The sequence below is a fragment of the Helicoverpa armigera genome, chromosome 7 (assembly GCF_030705265.1).
Source record: "Helicoverpa armigera isolate CAAS_96S chromosome 7, ASM3070526v1, whole genome shotgun sequence".
Lineage (NCBI taxonomy): Eukaryota > Metazoa > Arthropoda > Insecta > Lepidoptera > Noctuidae > Helicoverpa > Helicoverpa armigera.
The window spans coordinates 6345970-6367192 of record NC_087126.1 but is presented as its reverse complement, the minus strand read 5'-3'; the positions used below and the strand labels follow the sequence as shown (position 1 = coordinate 6367192).

Genomic DNA, 21223 nt, shown 5'->3' with positions numbered 1-21223 from the left:
TGTATTGAAACGTGGAACTGTAACAATGGACAAGGTCATTCATTCTTCTTTTATTCATCAGTCCTATGGTCAGCGTGTTTTGGATTCCCTCGGATCCGAATGATCTTTGGCGGATTAAGATTCATGATTGATTGATTTATATATAACATGTCCGACATATCAAAACTGGAGCGCTGAAATAGTGACTTCACTCTCTTTGAGTTCAAAAAATCTTGAAAGCGTATTAACGTCTTTTGCTATTGTCTCGACTTAAATGTGTGAATAGCTTGTTTTGTGACTAGAAGTATGTAAGTCCATTAAGAGTGCTTGTCCTATTTTATAACTAGAGCTTGCCAATTTTTTTAGTTTAAAATAGTTGACAACCTTGCCATTAATTACGTGTTGACGAGCTATGGGCGTCATCAAATATCCTTATTAAAGTCAAAAGCGCACCTAATTAAAACTGGTCTCGTTTAGAAATTATATGAATTGGGAAAATAGCGATCAGGTAGTATAAATTTATATTCTGGTGCATCCGTCGTCTATGTAATGGAACTAGTTCTACTTCGATTTCTAGTTAGTCCTGTTTATAGGATTACCATAAATAGATAAGAGACGTGCCCGTTATTTTGATACTGACTAATCTGTCTATAGCGGACGTCGTTAAAGCTGCAATCTCATCATCACACGATCGGAGGAATATCGCAAAGGTATTACTATTTTCGAAATCATGTGTACGAGTATACATACTTATTGTAAAAAAATGCGGGTCACAGAGGGACACGAATGCGTCAACGACATGCCCGTGCGACAATGAACTTGGCGGAAGCAGTTGTCACGCCCGCAGCGTCGAACAATGCCCCATGAAAACAGATAATGGCAATTAACTATTCCATGGTGCTAGAAACTAGAACACGAGGTTTGGGACCTAGTAGTGTAACCTGGGTGTCGTAACTTCAGTTTAGTAACATTTCGTTTCTAGCAAATTTTAGCGACTGGTTGGTTTAGTTAGTTGCAAATAATCGTAGTCTGCTGTCTTAGCTTTGAATATAATATCTCTTACAAGCAATTGATGCACTTTATCGCATTTAAACTGTAATAAACGTGCAACTGTTTATAGGAAGCCTATCGCTTAATCAATAAGAAAACATTTATGTAGGTAATGTGCAATGACGGCATTATGTAACGATGACAATGAGACAGTAGTAGTAAGCCGCTCGTATGGTGGATGCTCTATTTACTCCATTGTGTCGGTAGAAGCAGGATGGGCCTGTCCGTGGTTGTTGGTGGCTGAGTCAAGTGCAGGAGCAGTCGCCTGGAACGCTCACTGGCTCACTGTGGAATCTGCACGTGCCCTCGACACACGTGTGCCTTGACGCACCATAACATCGCCGGGACCGTAAACTTATACAGTGACTGTACATACTCGACCATGTACTTGTATGTGAATATGTGATCCTATCGTGTAAAAAGCGCGAATTTCAGTGTCCAGTGCTTATTAATTCATAAGATAATATTCATAGGCTTCAAGTAAGTTAAGGTTACATTTTCATTTGTTTTCTTTTCGGTAACATCTGTGCTATGTTTTTTATCTATTTTAATATTTTCCAAGCCCTTCAGAAATAAATGGCACAATGCATCCAAGTTATCTAAAAAAATAGATTAAGTTGAGAAGACGTTTGGCACTACTTACATAAAGTGTTCCCAAATATCTATGGTGTGATGCGTAAAGGCTGATTAGAATTTCTAACCGCGTTTAGTCAAGACCTACATACTCAGCTGCCGAGAATAAAATTACGTAATGACGGATAACGTTATAGGTACACTCTGCTTTTACACAATACATTGTGTTAACGAGATTACAATTTTGCTCTACAATTGGTATTTGAAAGATGTTTCTAAACACTTGAACTCTTGAAGTCGGAGTGTTAACTGACAATACCATTTTATCTCTGTTCTCTCAAGCGAGACATGTTATCTGTTATCAGGCGCATTGTTTGGTAAAAAAACTGAAGCGTTTTATTGTCAAACACGAGGTATTCACAGATAGTAGCGGCCCTAAAATTCAATCAAACGGAATTCTTTCAAATGAATCGATTATATTGCCTGCAAATAACTGAACTGTATATAGTAGTGACGTGCGTTAAAAGTTTTTATGTGCGTATGTACCTAAGTACTATTTTTGATTTGTATTGGTAATGTAAACCAGTCAATCATTTTGTTATTTCTGGTCGATAGGTAGCTGAAGTCTGATGATACCCTATGGGGCGTAGGTACTTGCACTTAGTATATTTTAATGGAGAACATTTTTGTTTCTTGACTCTCTGTCACTCCCAATGACCCCAATAACAGTGAAGAATAAGGTAGAAGGTTGCCTTGAAATATTGCCAAACAAACATGAAATTCTTATCAAGATTCGCTGCGATAAAGATTCGATATTTCCGACATAGTTCCTGTACTTTGTATAATAGCTGTGTGCCGGTGGTAGGATGCACTAATGTGTATGTACGTTAGGTCAGGTAGATGTACCTGCGTTTTCGGAAGGACGACGTTAGAAATCGCCGTTGGCACTTCCTCTCAATAGGAGGTTAGTGGATACGAGTTTGTTATTGTTGGTCTCTGCTATCCCAAAGAATTGCTGTAACGCCAACAAATTTTCTTTGTTAGTGTTATTTATGATATACTTACTAATATATAAATAATCTGTGTTCTACAAAGACCAATGGTAGGGAGATATCGACTCTATATTAGGGGCCTAGATCATTTATAATGATCTAATAAGTACATTTAATTCCTAACATAATCGTGAAAAGCTTCAGAATATTTTGCCTGTGCGCTGGACCTACGGAAAGTCCGGCCTTATCATCTGTGATCAAGTGTCTTTTACGAGTGACAATTATTAGCAGACGGCTGGTGTAATTTGTTGACATTACATTAGTCATCGTCAGCTGTAGCACTTACGACGTCACCACTTCAAGAAAAACTTTCCTTATTGCACACTATTATGTACACATATCTATAAATATGTTTTTGATTGTAACTAAAAGTATTATATTCTAAGAAGTGATCTTCGTGAGACATCTTGAACGTTCTAAATAAATAAACCTATAAAATAATTTACCCTACTTTGTAGATAACACTGATAGACATACGATCCACATTACGCATGCCTAGTTAATTGCAGTAGCATTGTGTCATTATGGAATCCGAAGGGCTTCTACACATTTAATTAGACCTGTTGATTAACTAGGCCACTAATTGAAGGAGGAACGTCGAAATTCGAAGACCTTTCGTGACTGACTTCATTATAATGAAAATATGTTTCCTTAGACGTTCGATCCAAGGGAAGCGATTTGTTTATGTTTTTTTTTGCTTTATTACAGATTTATGCTGTTCTATTGAAATTAACTTTGTACAAGTTACCAAAGATATCGCCAAATATATAAAAACGTAATACATAGTTAGAGATATCATAAAAATGCCTGAGATAGGGCCGATGATGCGCGCTCTAGAGCTGCAGAGGCTGATAGAGGACAAAGTGGCCGAATGGCGCGAAAGGTCAGCCAGGGTCGCGGGAGCAACAGTAGCCGACGCTTATCAACAGCCACTCAACTTCAAACGGCATACATATAGACGTAAGAACAACGCTGAAATAAACAGAATTATCGCAAAGTACTCGAAGCCCACTAAGAGAGCGGACGAACCCTATTCAGTAGTGCGCCACTCGCCTGACACTTCCCCAAAACGACCACCGAGAGCAAAAAAGTTATCAAACCTGAAAGTGCTATCTAAAAGTGAGGACAATCTAACAAGCATCGGCGAGATGGAGGTTGAAGCAGACCCAAAACAGGAACCCAAAACATACTTCACATTATCCAAGTATAACACCAAAAGCTGCGAAAATGTCACGGCGTTTGTTGATATCCACCACAATATGAAAAGTAAAAATTTTGAACCAAACAGTATACTAAATGCGAAAACAGTCGCTCCAGTCATACCAAATAGAAGACCCAAACTCCACAGCATCTGCGAAGGTGTTACGGACATCTCAGAGTTCTCAGACAGTGGCTTAGAGTGTGGTGATACATCCTTTACAACTTCAACACCTTTATCAAAAAGAAAAACCTGCCCCCCTACTGGATCTGTCTCAACGTTAAACTTTGAAAAGGTTACTAAGAAATCAAACAGTGTTAGTGATTTAAGAAAAGGTGTCTCAGAACCAAATATCCTTAGTGCGGACACTAGTGAAAGTGGAAGTTCAAAGACTATTGATTTTAGAAAGCGGTGGAAAATGTTAAAGCCCCCGTTCAAAAAAGGGGCTTTCGATTGTTTGTTATTGTGGCGTGGGAAGAAACAAAACTCGACGACAGAAAACAACAGCCGGAGGTAAGTTGATAAATGACTTATTATGCCACCATTAAACGTGTTCTAATTAACACAGAACGTGTTGATAACCTATGGCAAAATTTAACAATCCAACAACACTTAGTATGTTGTTGATGACAAAAAAAAATGCTAAGCTACATGGCTCAGTTTGAATAATTTGCTATATATGGTCTTCTCGGAACCATCGAGTTAATTCTAAATGACGATGACTAATCGTGATCAAACCAGAACCAGCGTAATTCTAACACTCAGATTCTACAAGACACTTTTGTCAAAAATAATAATAAAGTAATGGATCTAACTAAATAATAATGACTAAATTATCATTTATAAGGGCACACACAGAGCGTTTTGCATGCTTTCATAAAATACGTTATTATTTTGTTTCCTCATAACATGTACACGATAGAGTCAAGAGCAATTTGTAGATGACCCGTATCGCCCGATCGCAAAACATGTGTTTATTATTAAAACGTGATATTATGAAGCGATTCCAAAGTCATTAATTTAACTGCGATAGATAATAATTAGGAGAGCTGCAAGTGAGGGAATTTATTTTCGATAACTTGTAAACCGTTTCTTTTCTTATGGTTACCTACTGCTAGGGCTGCCATCCGTCCGGGTTTCCCCGGATTTGTCCTCGTTTGGAGGCCGTCCGGGGGCCGTCCGGGCGGGGTTTCAAGAAGTGTCCGGGGAAAACCCGGACATTTTTCATAGGGCCATCTTAACCTATGGTGCCTGGGTATGAGAATTACCCGGGCGCCTAATAATGCAGAAGTCGAAGTGTCCCAAAACTCCAAAAATTTCGCGCTCGCTTCGCTCGCGGCTTCTTTTCTTGACACATTACTTTTTTACGTTTAGCTACTTTAATATCCCAAAATTGAAAAAAAAAATTGCGCTCGCTTCGCTTGCGGCTTCTTCACTTTGCGGATTTTTTTATTATACAAGTTTAGGTGCTTTAGTGACCCAAAACTCGCCATTTCGCGCTCGCGGCGACTTCAATTTACAGTTGTTTTTATTTTTTTCAACATTTTTTTGTCTAACCTATCAAGAAGGTAACTCCTAGTTTCCATATGAGCTTTCTTAATTATGACCTTCGAAATACATTAAGTCACAATTTTTCAATACTAGGTACTACATGAGCTAGAGACGGCCCTGACTTTTCATGTAAGGAAGGACCTCATTGAATTTAAGTAATATGGTAATATTAAAAATTAGGTCTTGTTTTGTTAAACAAAAAAAATCGGACACGTCCGGGGAAAAAATGCGATTTACGCCAAATGTCCGGGTTTTTTTAAATATTTGTCCGGGTTTGGCGAAATTCGAAATGGCAGCCCTACCTACTGCTATGAGCTTTCAGTAGGGGTCAATGGTTGTTAAAAAACTGTAGAAAATCTCTAAAAGCTAGCTCTAGTAAAAAAACTCGGGCCCGAGTTATTTAAGAAAATTGCACGTAATAAATAAATATAATTGAACAGACATGATTATTCTGTAATGATCAAAAGTAATTAAACTTTTTATAACAATTGGGGTTAACAGTAAGTAAAGGATATTGATACTTAATACTAGTATTGCGCTAAGCATATCCACATTACTTCATCGAACCTGCATACTGACATAATTGCAGTAAAATTGTTTATTTACTCATGGTATAACGGAATTACGAAAATAAATAGACATACTAATAGCTAGGTACTAAAGCAGTAAGGGAGGATTAGCATTAGTACTTTCAGATTTCTATGATTAGCAAAAAAATATCGTAACATATATTAAGATTTTTTGGATGAAGAATGGCGACACGTAATAAGCAAGAATAAGTATAGAAAAAAACCGACCATGTGCGAATCGGACGCATCTTGATTTATTTAGCGGTGTAAGCAGAAATCAATATTCGTTACAAGCGCCTCTGTCGGACAGCTGTGAGAATAACATCGCTTAAAGAATACAATAGTTCTAACAAAACTCGCCAGATGTCGGTAGCAGTTGTAAGTCAACTGGTGTTTACCGTGAGAATTCACAACAATGCACAAGAAACGAGCAGAAACGAAGCACATTGGTTCTGGTTCCTGATCTTGTAGAAGAGTTTAAAGTACATAATTAGTCAAGTGATAAACCCGTTTTATGGACATGGGGTTTCCTATGTTTCAAGTTAATTATATTATTTTTATTATATCATTAAATGCACGCTGAAGACTCGTACCTAATTGAAAGGATCGTAAAAAAATACATTATGCAATTTCATAATAAATAAACTAGTTTTTCTAAGGTCAGGAAAAACTCTTGTATAAAGTAAAATGACTGCGAAATGAGGGTCTTCCAGAAACGTTTAACCTACGTTTCTGAAAGACCCCCATTTCACAGTCATTTTACTTTTTATTTATAAATTCAAAAATTAAGTATGGAAATTATATGCCATGGTTGGTGAGTAATCTCCTGGCCTTGGGTTTGGTCATCCACACAACCGTGTACAGGTACTCTGTTTACATTACCGCGAGATTGTGTAACATCAATGTGCGCTCAAGTAGCAACTGCTATTGTTGTAGCATTTTCCTATTTTACACGACGCGCGGCGAGCGTAAGATGCAAGGGGAATTTAAAATGAATAATGAGGAAAATTAAAAAAAAAATAAGGATTACATTTTGGTTGGGTAAAAGACCTCATTTGTTAGGTTCTCAAATACCTTTAAATATAAACCGGTATACGATGAACTATCTTCCTCATTGTTATGTGCGGTTAAGGTCTTGGCTCTTACAGAAAGTCACATGTGGTTTATATTACAGAAAAGAGTAAAATGCATATGCGGTACATCATACTATCAGATAAATAAATATAGTCTGGAAATAGAGTAAGGCTTTCTAAACTTAGTTATTTAAAGAACCGAATTTCTTAAAGTGTGTCCCTTCTTCTAAAATAAAACTAAATAAAAAGTAAAATTTAACTGAACTCTCGAAATTCATATTCATACTAGCAAGTTTCAAAAATTATTTCTACAATGTGATCTAATGTGGTTATCTTTTTATATAATTTCTGTTGTCGCTTCTGATTAATATGGTATCCTATAAAAATGATAACAGTATATAGAAGAGGAAGTTGGTCTCTATTTAATTAGATATATAAATATTTTATTTTATATAAAAATATATATTAAATGGTTTAATTATGAAGAAGTAAATAAAACTTGTAATTGCGATACTCAGATGAGCAGTTTTAATATGTGTGGAATCTGTTCTGCAAGAACGCGCGCGCATAGAGATGTCTCATAGGAATCTTGATTACTAATTGACGCCTTATTTGATTAAGAAACACTGCGTTATTGTATTTAATTAATGGTACCATTTAATTTTGTGCAATCACTCGTAATCATAGGCTACATCGTTAATGGCAGAAATAGATAAACAATTTCAAATAAACGGACGACTGCCTTTAAGAACTGGCTGGATTGAAGCTAAATCATTACTTGGAACTTGCGGGATTCTTAACAAGTTTTTCTTGCTCGATAAATGTTTCCCTTAAGTTCAGTATGATAACAAGGTGCTAGTAGTTCTATTCATCACTTTTTTATTATAGAGGTACATTCACCATTTCCGTCACTTCAGCTTCTCTATCTGGAAGCAGAACCCATTATTGTTCTACGTTTTTTACATTAATTAAATCCCAGATACGTAATGATAAATATTGTTGGAAAACCATGGGCTTGATGACTTTTATTAATGAGAAAATATTTTCGTAGCTAATGGTTTTTCTGGTACCTACACCGCAATTTATTTGTTACTTAGAATAAACCAGCTTACGCTTTGAGATTATCAACTCGATTAAGGATTGATGACCGATGCTAATTGTATACAGGAAACTACCTACTTTAGCCTAATATGTTTCATAACGATCCTAAGAACTCAGTGCACGATCGCACCACGGAACAACAATGACAGCAATTCTGCCAAATGCAAATTATCTGCCTACACGGACTGCACATATAGGTACGCCAATTTACAAATGATGATATGCCTCCTTATTGTTGGACTGCTGACATACATAAAGTATCATTACCCACTTCTATTCTTTTCTCATCCTAAGGACAAAATTATATATTCACCCAAGTAATAGAGGTAACATTTGATATAGGTACCTAGGTATACTTACGAACTCCAAGAACAGCTAGCCACATTTCAAAGACCATCTGCAGTGAACCGTAGGGTTAAAGGTTATTGAACCACACAATTGAGTTGTACTTTACAGATGCTCTTCCTTTGTATTAATACAGAAAGACGACTTTTGCGTTATTATAAAGATAATCAGCATTTTCAACTTAATATGGATGGTCGAAGCCCCTGGCAGGACTAGTTGTTGACATTTTGATTAGGTATGTTTCTGCTCTGAGGGATTGGCAGTTGACTTAAGCCATATCGAGTTCTATGAAATAACTTGTTTACTTCAGTTGCAGTGACAAGGTGATAGAAGTTCGTCCAGTTGCTTAGTTACCTGTGAATAAACATGATACAATAAATACTTAATTGTGTAATGTTACAAGAACTCCCCTCTGTTTCATAAATGTCACAAGTCGTTCTAGTTACAAGTAGGACAAGATTTAAGTCTGCATAAAGACAAGGGCAAAATTGATTAGGATTGATTAACCACCCACATCTGCTTTTCTTTCTTCTTATTTTAGACAATCTTGTTTGTCTTAATTCATGAATATAAATGCGGCCACAAACTAGTGCTATTAGATTTTGGATTTAACTTTTTATATAGGTTCAATGTATTTCTAAAGTCGAAGAAAACTCTTTGACCCATGAACTGCGGATTTAACGGCTAACTTTGAGACTATTGGGCCATTGTCTATAATTAATGATTGAAGGAAACAATGACAAACACCACTCACTACAAAACAAAAATCCAAAAACTGACAAATTTTTAGAGCTAAATTAATACTACTTTAAGTAATAAAGGATTTTGACGCACTTCCGTTCTATTTATTCATTTTGTAAATAATGACGTCATACATTTACTAATTAAGATGCCAGTGTGATGGGAAGTATTTCGGATTTTACACTTGAATTACGAGTTCTATGCTAATAACATGCGGGTTTTCTGCGTCATATTAAATTCCCCGCGCTTTAAGTGAATGCCTCCAAGATGGTGTAAAACTTACCCAAGTATAATAGGTATCTGCCACTCCTTTGTTTTAATAACCCCCATTGTTGTAGAGGATTGGTTCCATCTAAATAATTGTAGTGCAAAAACTGGATTAGGAAAATCCTTACAACCAATTTCATGTAAGTTTTACAGAGTTCCGTAGATAACCAAAGTCCTGATTTTACCCCATCTAATTAATTTCAACATAATTTAAACAACGATAATGCTAATTACTATCGTTATGTTGTACTAAACAATGTTTTTTTTAAGGATTCTCATTTGGTAATTAGGTATACCGGCTTTGGTACATTAATGCTATTTAAGAATAAAATGAAAAAACACTTTGGGAATTTAAAGTATAACGCATTAGCTGTTAACAATTGACTAAACAAAAAATGGTTTCTATATAGCAGCCTTGGAACTCTAAAAAACTGGAGTAGGTAAACCTCTAACAAACAAAGCTTACGGCATTTGAATTCAGACAGGCAGTCGCTGACATCTCGCGCTGTACGTAGCCTGAAAAATCGTTTGACGCGTACCATATAGAGAAGAAAAAATATTTATTGTTGATAATAAATTACATAAAGTGGACATTTTCTTAAGTTTTAATATTTATATAAGTAACAAGGTGCTGAAATTATTTGGTTTACTGTTAATAAATAAGTGATAAGTTTCTGTGAAAATGCATACGAAAAAACTTGACGATCCGTGGACTTTTGTGTATAGAAAGCTTCAAGAAAAAGAAGTTATCAGTAGAACAAAGTAAGTCTCACATACCTATTATATTATTATTTATTTAATCTAAATATAAAGCATGCTGTTTTGATTCCTAGTGTACCTGCTCTTATTTATCCTCTAGTCAGTTTTATTTTAGTACTTATACATAATTATTTTTCAGTAGTGATATCATTTGGTTTATTTTATCCTGTGTTTGTTAGGGTGTTCCAAATATTTCTTATTTTTAATTTAATATTAATTAGTATGGTAAACGGAGAAGCTACTATTTTTCAGGATACCATCAATCTGCATCTCTATTTTCTATGAAATTCTATTTATCTAGGTGATGATATGAGTCTGATGTCATTTTATTTATCCTCTCAATACCACTTCAAAGTAGTTTATTGTACAATTAATATTAATAACTGAAAATAATTGTACTTAGTTGGTGGGTAACTACTATAATTCATGGTAATATGTATATCATATTCTGCATAGTATGCAGCATTTGCTTACAGTTATGTGTCAGCGATACCAAGAAAAGTCCTTTGTGAAAGGTTCGCAATTTTATAATTAGTCTAAACGAGTGTAACAATTACCTTCTAATTTATTTATATTAAACAAACTACAGTCGAGAAGATATTCAGAATATTCTACACATTAAATGCTTAGAAATAACTGCTTCTGAATAATCTGTAGTCTTTACAAGGCGAGATTATATCGTGTAATTTCTGCAGTTTTGAAGTAAATTTAGACTAATTAGGTGCTATGTCCTTAATAGACAGCGCATTATGTTGAAGTACCATGACCATGACCTTTCCCTTTGCATGGCTCCCAAAAGAATAATTTTATGGCTTTTGGCTCATTGCCCGTCTGTTTAGCTAGAAGATGTAGTCGCTTCGCCGATCGATAATATCATAGACCAGACTTTGTATTTTCATGTATCATCTACTAAGATTAAACACACATTATTATCTTGTCATCAAGCATATCCCGTATGAGTAATAAAGTGCAAACAAAATAATGCTTTTGAAGAGCGCTGTGAGCCACAAACAAGATACAGTCAATTGTTTAAACAAGACATCGCGTAGGAGCTTCATGAGCAATAGAATTGTAAATCTAGGGCTTTAATTAATGGATTGCTTAGGTTGCTATTTGTACAATAGACATAGCTTTAATTTCGCTTAAAAAGTGTACCTAATCTAATTTTATTTACTGGTTGCACCACTACTGCGTTCTGAAGATGTTTTCACATGGTCACGGCACGGCTTCCATGGAAATTCAAACTCAAACTCAATTTTTTAGGGTTCCGTAGCCAAAATGGCAAAAACGGAACCCTTATAGTTTCGTCATGTCCGTCTGTCCGTCTGTCCGTCTGTCCGTCTGTCCGTCTGTCCGTCTGTCACAGCCGATTTACTCGGAAACTATAAGTACTACAGTGATGAAATTTGATGGGAATATGTGTTGTATGAACCGCTACAAAAATATGACACTAAATAGTAAAAAAAAGAATTGGGGGTGGGGCCCCCCATACATGTAACTGAGGGATGAATTTTTTTTTTTCGATGTACATACCCGTGTGGGGTATCAATGGAAAGGTCTTTTAAAATGATATAAAGTTTTCTAAAAAACATTTTTCTTAAAGTGAACGGTTTTTGAGATATCAGCTCTCAAAGTCGTAAAAAGTATGTCCCCCCCCCTCTATTTTTATAACTACGGGGTATAAAATTCTAAAAAAAATAGAGGTGATGCATGCTAATTAACTCTTTCAACGATTTTTGGTTTGATCAAAGTATCTCTTATAGTTTTTGAGATAGGTTGATTTAACTGTAATTTACGGAACCCTTCGTGCACGAGTCCGACTCGCACTTGGCCGGTTTTTTTATTTCAAATAGGCCTATGACAGCTCTTTCGAAACGTCACAGTTAGGTGCACGGTTCCAAAGAGTTGGTTTCATGGAGAAGAACCGGCAAGAAACTCCAAAATGTTAGGTAATGAAAGCCAGTTAAGGTCGCCGTGCCATCTGAAAGCCCTGGGACCCGATTCTCCTAAGTCAATAATTTCAAAATCAAATAGAAATCGAATCGCAATATGATCGCAATAGCAGTTTTAACCATATCGGGCACTCTGCTACTAATAAAAAACCAATCGTATTCGATTGACATTTGATTGGTGTGCGATTGGTCTGCTATTTTGGTAATTTTGGTCTATATGGTAGTCTGCTGTACAATCATTTTGCAATCGTAAATCATTTGCAGGCAAAATTATTCATTATTGAATGACAGAAAAGGATAAAAACGTTTATTTCAAAGAAAAAATAGCGGAATGCCACATACACTTCAATCGTAATCGAGTCGGGATCGGATCTCAGTCGAATCGAGTCGAACGTGAATCGTATGTCGCTTAAGTAAAATTAGGAGAATCGGGCCCCGGGCAGCTCAAATTTTACTCTACTACACGGCAGCCATGCCGTGCCCAAAGCATATGAAAAGGGGTCTGAGGGCGTGTGTTTTGTGTATTATCGTACATAACAACCTGTTGCATGGTAGCTACGCACGAGACAATTGATTTTCTATTGTCTTATAATTATCGCCATAAAGAGCGGTTAATTAACGCGGTGATGATTCTTCACTGTTCCAAGGTTCAAAGCTTTATTAGAGTTGATTAAAACGAACAAAAAAACTTGTAACTAAGAAATCACATAGTTACTTTACGCATGTATTGTAAAGTTCGTGGACCGTAAAGCCTGTAGCACTTAGCAGAGCCTCCCTTTAACCTTGAGCTTGGACATGTCGAGGTCGTTCTCAGTGTAGAATTTAGCCAAACTTTACGTCATTCACAGTTTGCTTAGATATCACTATCAGACGTGAACTAGAGCGATAACGGTTTTGTCTTTGTAAATAAGAATATAATGAGACAGAAAATCATTTCAAATGTATGTATGCACGAACCTCAACCTCCCTCTTCTATTCATCTCTGATATGGATATTACGCCCACTATGTAACAGATATGTCCAGATTGCTAACGGTATATTCACTGTTTGTTTAATAATGCAGTCATGCCTGTAGTTACTTTTGTTTGTTTTAGTATGAGCTGTGTTAAATGTACCTAATATCACCGGAGTAGGTAGTATTAGCAACAACATTATTAATCAAAAAAACAATGTCAATATTAACGACAAATAATTTATGTTATTTGTTAGGTACACCGAAGAATCTGAATTCATTAACTCAAAACTTGAAGAATTAGAGATTTAAAATACAAAAATGGTTAGACCATTCCGAATTAAGAATCCTCATTTTGCCTGTTCCTCACGCTCTTATTTTCCGCTAAAACCCATATACCTACTTGCAAGAATGCTTTTCAGACCTAATTATTTGTAATAGAAACATTTTCAAATATGCTGAGTATAAAATGACGTCAACCGCAGCAAGTTTCCTTTTACCTCGTCGGGTCAGTCTGCTATTAAAAACTGAAGGCACGCAAACAGTATTGTTGTTAGACAATAATAAAATTGTTACTGAGAAATCACAAGCAATTTGTGCCAAATGGACTATTTCTCCTTGCGAAAATGTAGACGTCCGGCCACCGTAGGCGTGGGTCTGTGGGCGGTGAGTTCGGGTGGCTCATCGTCCCTCTGTCTTCCTAGACGACAGACCCGTGTCGACGGCGCGCGTTGTTCCACGCGCTCCTCAAAGAGACGTCAGCAACCCCAGCGGGGCCCAGCAGGGCCAAGGCCTGCCGGGGCTGCGGGTTGTTCGAAAGAGATACCGCGGCCCTGGTACATAAAAGGCCTATGACGGAACACGACGATTTTAGTCAGTAAGAGTCTGACACTCCCTCACCGCTGCTAACCCACAGCGGGAGGGGTCATTTGATGATTTTACGTCGATAAAAAAAAAAAAAAAAGACTATTGACTACAGTAAGAGTCACGAGTACCTAATTAGAAGCTAGGCCGTGGCCTGAATGGAATCCTGAAAATGTTTAGAGAGATTTGAGATCCTATTATCCATAGGTCTGTAGGTAGAGTGTAAGATCTTTTAAATCGCTTCTGAAAGTAAACTGTATTTATGCAACTAAGTAAAAGTATATGTACATAAATGGTGGTATTACTTATAGGAAAGTTATCGTCAACATCAAGTTCAAGGGCTTGGACCAAGAGCTATGTTTACGTTGTATCACCTACAAGCTGTTACCCGTGGCAGCCCCGGATCTAGGGGGGGGCAAGCCGGGGCCCATGCCCCGGGCGGCAAATTCAGGGGGCGGCAAAATCAGGCGGCTGCCTGATTTTAAATCCTAATAATACCATAATAGTTACCTACAGGGCCGTCTTAACCTATGGTGCAGGGTGTGCGAATAACGCGGGCGCCTCGGTCTCAGGGGCGCCCCACCACCAGGAAATTTCGATGTATTACACCCGTTTGATAAGGAAGTTCCATTGTATCATGATACTGACAAGCAAAGTTTCTAAAAAAAGTCGCCTTCGCTTTGATTATTTTTCACTTTTAACATCCTCCAACTAAGTGAAAAAATTTTCGCTCGCTACGCTCGCGGCTATATGACAATGTTGTGTTTCTGATGGTTTATCATTTTTATTGACGCACCGAATCAACGAACACAAATGGCACTCGTTCTAATCACGGTTTCTTTTTATTTGTACATAATTTGTGAGTCTTCAAACAAATAATTTAAAAAAGTTCGTGGCTTTACAATGTACTTAGTCACTGATTATTGTGTCGTAGGCTCAAAAAATTTCGCGCTCGCTTCGCTCGCGCAATATTATACGTACGTTGCTTTCGTGACTTTATGACTCAAATCCACGCTGTCTTACCTTTTATAAGGTAAAATGTAGCAATAAATATTATTTATGGAGTCCTCAAAAACGAAAAAGTTTGCGCTTCCGACTGCTTGTTACTTTGCAGCGCTTTTTTAAATTTATTAACTTTTTGTGTCCCAAAATCAAAAAATTTGCGCGCTACTTTCGCTCGCGCAAATTTTTACAATAATTGCATTATTCTGTCTCGATTTTCATAACTTAAACCTGGCCAACAGTTTGAGCCTACGAAAAAAGTGACTTCCATTCGAACGTTCTTATTTATATTCCTTGTCACTATTCTAAGTACTTCGATCAATATGTACTACTCAAAATCTTTCAATACATAGGTGGCGCTTTGGTGATGATTGCACCCAGGCGCTACATGAGCTAGAGACGGCCCTGTGAGTTTTCAAACAAATAACTCAAAAAAGTTCGCGCTCGCTACGCTCGCGGCTACTTGTTGCTTGACAGTGTACTTAATCAGGTACTTTTGTGTCGTAGGCTCAAAAAATTTCGCGCTCGCTTCGCTCGCGCAATATTATACAGGCATTACATGGTTAATTGCAAAAGTCAAATCCAAAATACTTAACAGCGTTTTTTTTATCTTTTTGCCTACATTAATCTGTCTCGACTTACATAACTTAAACCTGACCAACAGTTTCAGGCTATAATGATTTGGACACTTTTTTTTAAGTCATTTACCTACCAAAAAAGTGACTTTCGTTGGTGAAAATAAACATATAGGTAGGTAGGCAGGGCGGCATTTTTCAGTTTTTGCCCCGCCTAAAAAAAATTGAAGATCCGGGGCTGACCCGTGGTTCCATCTAGCTGTGCCTCGAGGGAACTGCATACTTCCCGCACCCGGGAAAAGCTATATGTTCTAAACTATCTACTATAACTAGGCTGAATCACTCTTTTCTTCCGGTGCTCATGGCTCCAAAATAATTACAGGATACAGAATAATTCTCTTGCTGTTTACAGATTCATTGTGTGACATTACAAAAGCACGTGTGCTAATGCAGACCATTTAGTTTGCACATTGCCGTGGCACGGCGTGCGGTGTGCGCAGAACGTTCGCTTGTTCTATCCACCTTGAAATATCTTGAATTACGTCAGTCTGGCCCGGTTGCCTCAACCGAAACCAAAACAAAAACGTTTGACGCGATTTTATCAAATAATCGTTATATTTGTTGTGTTTGACAGTGTGGGCAGTCTTAAATTATTATGTCGACGCTAAAGCAAAAGTGAAATGAGTGTCACTGAACTCTCAGTGTATTAAAATTGAGCCGGTTGCTCTCAAAACACGGCGGTGGCTGTGAGTGAATAACGTTATTTCCGGATCCAATCTAAGTCTCGGTTTATTCGAACTGTTTACGTCATTTTCTTCCAGACCATATGACTCGATTCGTTCTGTGATTCATTGTGTATCGATGGACGTGGGTATATCTACATGTTATTAGTTAATACAAGTCGCCGGCACGGTGCGTTTTCTAAAAATATAATAATCATTTTTTAAATATTTGATCAGTGTTTTGCAAATATTTCTTATCATTATGGATGAAGAGTCGATGTGGAAAGGTTTCTACGAAAAACTGCAGCAACAGAAATCCGTTGAAGAACAGGTGCATGACAACAAGTGAGTTTAAATTGATTTTCACAAGTAGCTTTTGTTTTTGTAGCAGACCCAGAAAAGTTAGATATTTTTTTCTTCTTTGGTAAAGTGAAATTCTAGTTTTCATTGAATAACTGCTAACATTTATCGAAAGGTTAAAGTTATCTACAAATAATTACCAAGGGTGGGAATTATCTGGTTGCGGTTCACAGACATCGGGTTCGGATTAGTCTTAACACCCCACTTAAAGATATATCCACCTTAGGAATGTTTACTTAAAGGTTTTTTTTTTATATTACGAAGAATGTATTTTGTGTCTCTAGTTTAGATTATGTTTTCTTGCCACGCATGAGAACTTATCAGGCGGCAAACACACTCACTGCACAAGTATTACGTGTAAAACACTGAAAATTTCTTTGATCTGAGATGACACTGGTATATTTTCGAAAGATTAAATATTTAAATAGCCATTGTAAGAACCTAACACAACAAAGAGTCGTCTCAAACATCCAGTATTATACCAACGCCATCTAGAGAGAGTTTACTTTTTATATAGAGTTTACTTTTTTTTCTTGGCATCTTTCTTTTACCAATTCCTATTTACAATATTTATTTCATGTTACCTTATAATTTTCACTTACAAGTTCTTGCGCGTAACGAAACGTTGCCTTTATACCGCTCAATAATCGCTGTCAGTCAAGCAAGTGTCAAAGTCAAGTCAGTAGTTTTCCATCTGTCATTTTACGAGATTATTTATAGTTCTATTTGGAACTTAATAATCGATGGGTTCCTTTTGCTGATATTTTAACTATAAAATTATAGTATACTGGATCAATACAGAATCACTTAGAGCAATAACAAAAAATTAAAACCGATATTGGGCGAAATATTGATAACGACTCTTAAATATGGATTTCTTACGTGCCGGTGTTCGAAGACATACTTTTGCAAGAATTCAGTATAGGCAGCTGCATTTGCTACAAAATAAAGCATATGTTGAAGGCAAATGGATAAGTGCGGGAAGTGGAAATGTGTTTAAAGTGGAAAACCCCGCTGACGACAGCCTTATTGCAAAGGTGCCTGATATGGGAGCGGCTGATGCCAAAAAAGCTATTGATGCGGCGGCTGAGGCCTTTAAGTCTTGGAAAAATACCACGCCCAAGGAACGTTCGAATATTTTGAGGTGCTGGTATGAAATTGTGGAAGCCAATTCCAAAGATCTAGCAGCCATAGTGACTGCTGAGTCTGGAAAACCACTGTCTGAATCTTACGGTGAACTTGCCTATGGTAACTCTTTCTTGGACTGGTTTGCAGATTGTGCACGACATGTCAAAGGAGAAATGATATTGAGCCCTTGGCCCAACAAACAAATAATGGTTACACGACAGCCAGTCGGTGTAGTATCAGTTATTACTCCATGGAACTTTCCTTTTGCTATGATAACAAGAAAAGTCGGCGCTCTGTTGGCTGCAGGCTGCACATGTGTTGTTAAACCTTCTGAAGATACACCTCTAACAGCCCTCGCCGCTATTCAATTGGCAGAACAAGCTGGTGTGCCTAAGGGAGTAATTAATGTTATTACGAGTAGCAGAAAAAATGTTGCAGAAGTTGGCAAAGTCTTGTGTGAAGACCCTCATGTGAGATTAATCTCTTTTACGGGTTCCACTGTTGTTGGTAAAGTATTGTCTGCACATGCTGCAAAAGGAGTCAAAAGGGTGGGTTTAGAATTAGGGGGAAATGCACCATTTATTGTTTTTCCTAGTGCTGACATAGGACGAGCATTAGATCATGCAATGCTTGCAAAATTCAGGAATAATGGACAGGCATGTGTTGGAGCGAATAGGTTCCTTATACATGAAGATGTTTATGACCAATTTGTCAATGGTTTTAAGGAACATATACAGAAAAAATGTAAACTAGGACCAGGTACACATGAGGGAGTTACGTGTGGCCCACTTATTAATTTGGAGCAAGCAAAGAAGGTTTCTAGCTTTGTAGAAGATGCTGTAAATAAAGGTGCAAGAACATTGGTTGGTGGCAGATTTGCTACAGACCTTGGAAACAAGTTCTTTGAGTCCACATTAATAGATAATGTTAAACCTGGTATGAAGGTATATCATGATGAAGTATTTGGCCCTGTTGCATCAGTTATAAAGGTTAAAAGCGAAGAAGAAGCTTTAGAAATTGCTAACAGTACCAAGCATGGTTTAGCTGCATATGTTTTCACCAAAGACCTAGGACAAGCTTTCAGAATGTCCAGAGATCTTGAATTTGGAATGGTTGCCATCAATGATGGTATATTATCCACTGCAGAGGCTCCATTTGGAGGCATTAAGGAGTCTGGTATTGGTAGAGAAGGTAGTATGCATGGCGTTGAAGAGTACACTGAAATTAAATATACCCTGATGTCGGGACTGGAAAAGTAATGAAATTAAATACAATCAAGGAAAAACTATTACGGAAGGAGTATGCATCTGTTTAATCAAATCTCAATTAAATCAAATTGAGGTGCCTAATTTAAGAAACAACTATTATTGAGGGGGTATCTTGTTGCAACTCCATTCTATCACCAAAATTTTAATTCACTATTGTCTTCCAAGATAATGTCTTATCAATCTTCATCTATTAAGAAGATGAATTTGAAGGATTGATGCTGAATATTATATGTAAACATATCTAGATAAAGTAGTCACCAAAGAAATATTACATGAGTAAGATTTTTAGGAGAAACAAAACCTAATGCATTTATAAATTATTTATACACAATAATTACTTGAATGTTTTGTTATAAGATGAGTGACCTATATTATGCACTTATCCTTTTTTTCTTGTTTTGTTACTTTTTATTGTTTTTATGTAGTTTTGATATATTTTATTAGTTTTTGTTATTGCATGTTTATTCATAAGCGTATACATAAGTTTGAGTGCAGCTTGTAATCTTGACTGTTTTGATATTGAGGATGTTACTAAACATTTTAGCGTGTTTAGAAAAGACTAGGTCATTTAAATCATTCCAGAATGTTCTAAAACTAGTGACAATAATCAGAATGTGATTTCAGTAAATTGAATATACATATTTAGCTCACATTGTTGTTTAATTTATGATACCCTGTTAACAGTTAGGTATGTTTCTATTTAGTACCTATGTGTTAGGTTTTTTTATCTACATAAACTAAACATACCTTTAAAAATACAAAGTCCACAGATTTCGAACTATTATGATATTTGATTTAAATATTGTAGTCAATACCTACCTACAGCAAAAGATTTTCTCTAGCAGCTTCCAGAGCGATATAACATTTAAGACCATATCCCGTTTGATAACTACTACCTATAAGTGCCCAGTTCCTGCTTGTATGTTCGGTAGATCACGGGAGCGAGTATTGCGTGCTTACTGACGGCTAGTTTTAGTTTAGGCCAAGCCTCGGTGTGTTGACACAAGGTTTTGATGAGAAAGTTAAATCCTGAGGGTACAAAATGCAATCCAGGCACCCTTTAAGTTGTTTATTTAGCTAGGCAAGATTTTTTATATAGGTAGGTAATGCATATCTACAATAGGGTGTATTAGTTTACGGTTTAACTGAGTAGAATGGATGGCTCAGTCTACGTTACCTATGGTGCTTTTGGCCCAAGATGTAAGTAAGCAGAAAATACGAATCTGGCCATTCCTTTGACTTCACATAGCCACTTATATTGTATCTACCATTGTACCTAAGTCAAACATAATGTAGCAAAAGTAGTAGACACATACCTACTATATGTAAGCAATTGACAATTTCATCTCAAAAGTGGCGAGGTAACAAATAAGTTGGTTTCGTATTTATAATCTGAGTAAGTAAGGCACCTAATGCAAACTATTATTTTGTTTGTTGCAGAATACAAGAAGTAGATGACAGTTTCTTTGAAAAGTTCGGCTCTATACTCAAGCAGGCTTCTCAGAAGGCTGCATTAGAAGAATCTACACCACTAGCACCCTTGAAGGAGGCTGAAGAGAACGATGGTGAACAAAAAGTTGAGGCGGATCTACAAGCGGAGAGTAGGAGCATCTTACGCGATTCAGACAGTGGGAACGAGACTTTACTCGACACAGATTCTGAACCAGATGAGCACGATAAAATAGATCGTTATGTGGAGGCTGTCGGCTGGAACGTGAGTATTCAATTCACACTTACTATAAATTAATTACACATTCCATCTAGCTCCTCCTTATTTGCATAAAATCAAATATGTTGATGCACCGACTTGGGCTGTTTAGAACCCTTCTATTTTGGATATATATTTTACTACATTTACACTCAGCTCAACACAAAAAAAATAATATTAACCCGTTTATTGGATTAAATGGCGTCGTAGTATGACGTAACCGCGGTGACCGGTCACCGCAATGGGTTTAACCTAGCATGTCAAGCAACCCCTGCGGATCTAAAAGTACCTAGGTACTCATATTATTAATATGAAAAGTTTGTATGTTTCTTTGCTTGACCGCCTATAAGCATATAGTAAAAGCTATCTGGGTGTGCGGAGTAGTTCCCACGGATGAAACCGCTGGCGAAAGCTTATAAAATAATTTACGTCTT

General features: G+C 36.8%; 2 protein-coding genes across 7 annotated transcripts in view; both read left to right on the top strand.

Moving 5' to 3' along the window:
• Positions 1–1223: 1223 nt before the first annotated feature.
• The window catches only part of Stac (staccato), a 49218-nt gene continuing 29218 nt past the window's right edge, over positions 1224–21223 (top strand). The window contains exons 1-3 of one of the 6 annotated variants that reach the window (XM_049847728.2): positions 1224–1509; positions 3363–4365; positions 20522–20795. In XM_049847728.2, the coding sequence (XP_049703685.2) occupies positions 3458–4365; positions 20522–20795 (1182 nt within the window). In that variant the 5' untranslated portion in view covers positions 1224–1509; positions 3363–3457. Of the gene's footprint in view, positions 1510–3362; positions 4366–9978; positions 10262–16052; positions 16671–20521; positions 20796–21223 lie in introns of those variants that run through there. The other 5 variants (XM_021341549.3, XM_021341550.3, XM_021341552.3 and 2 more) reach the window with 5 other exon arrangements.
• LOC110381269 (3-sulfolactaldehyde dehydrogenase) lies at positions 17343–19731 on the top strand. Its single transcript, XM_021341558.3, has one exon. It carries the CDS (start codon positions 17555–17557, stop codon positions 19070–19072), a length of 1518 nt encoding a protein of 505 aa, XP_021197233.3. The 5' UTR covers positions 17343–17554; the 3' UTR covers positions 19073–19731.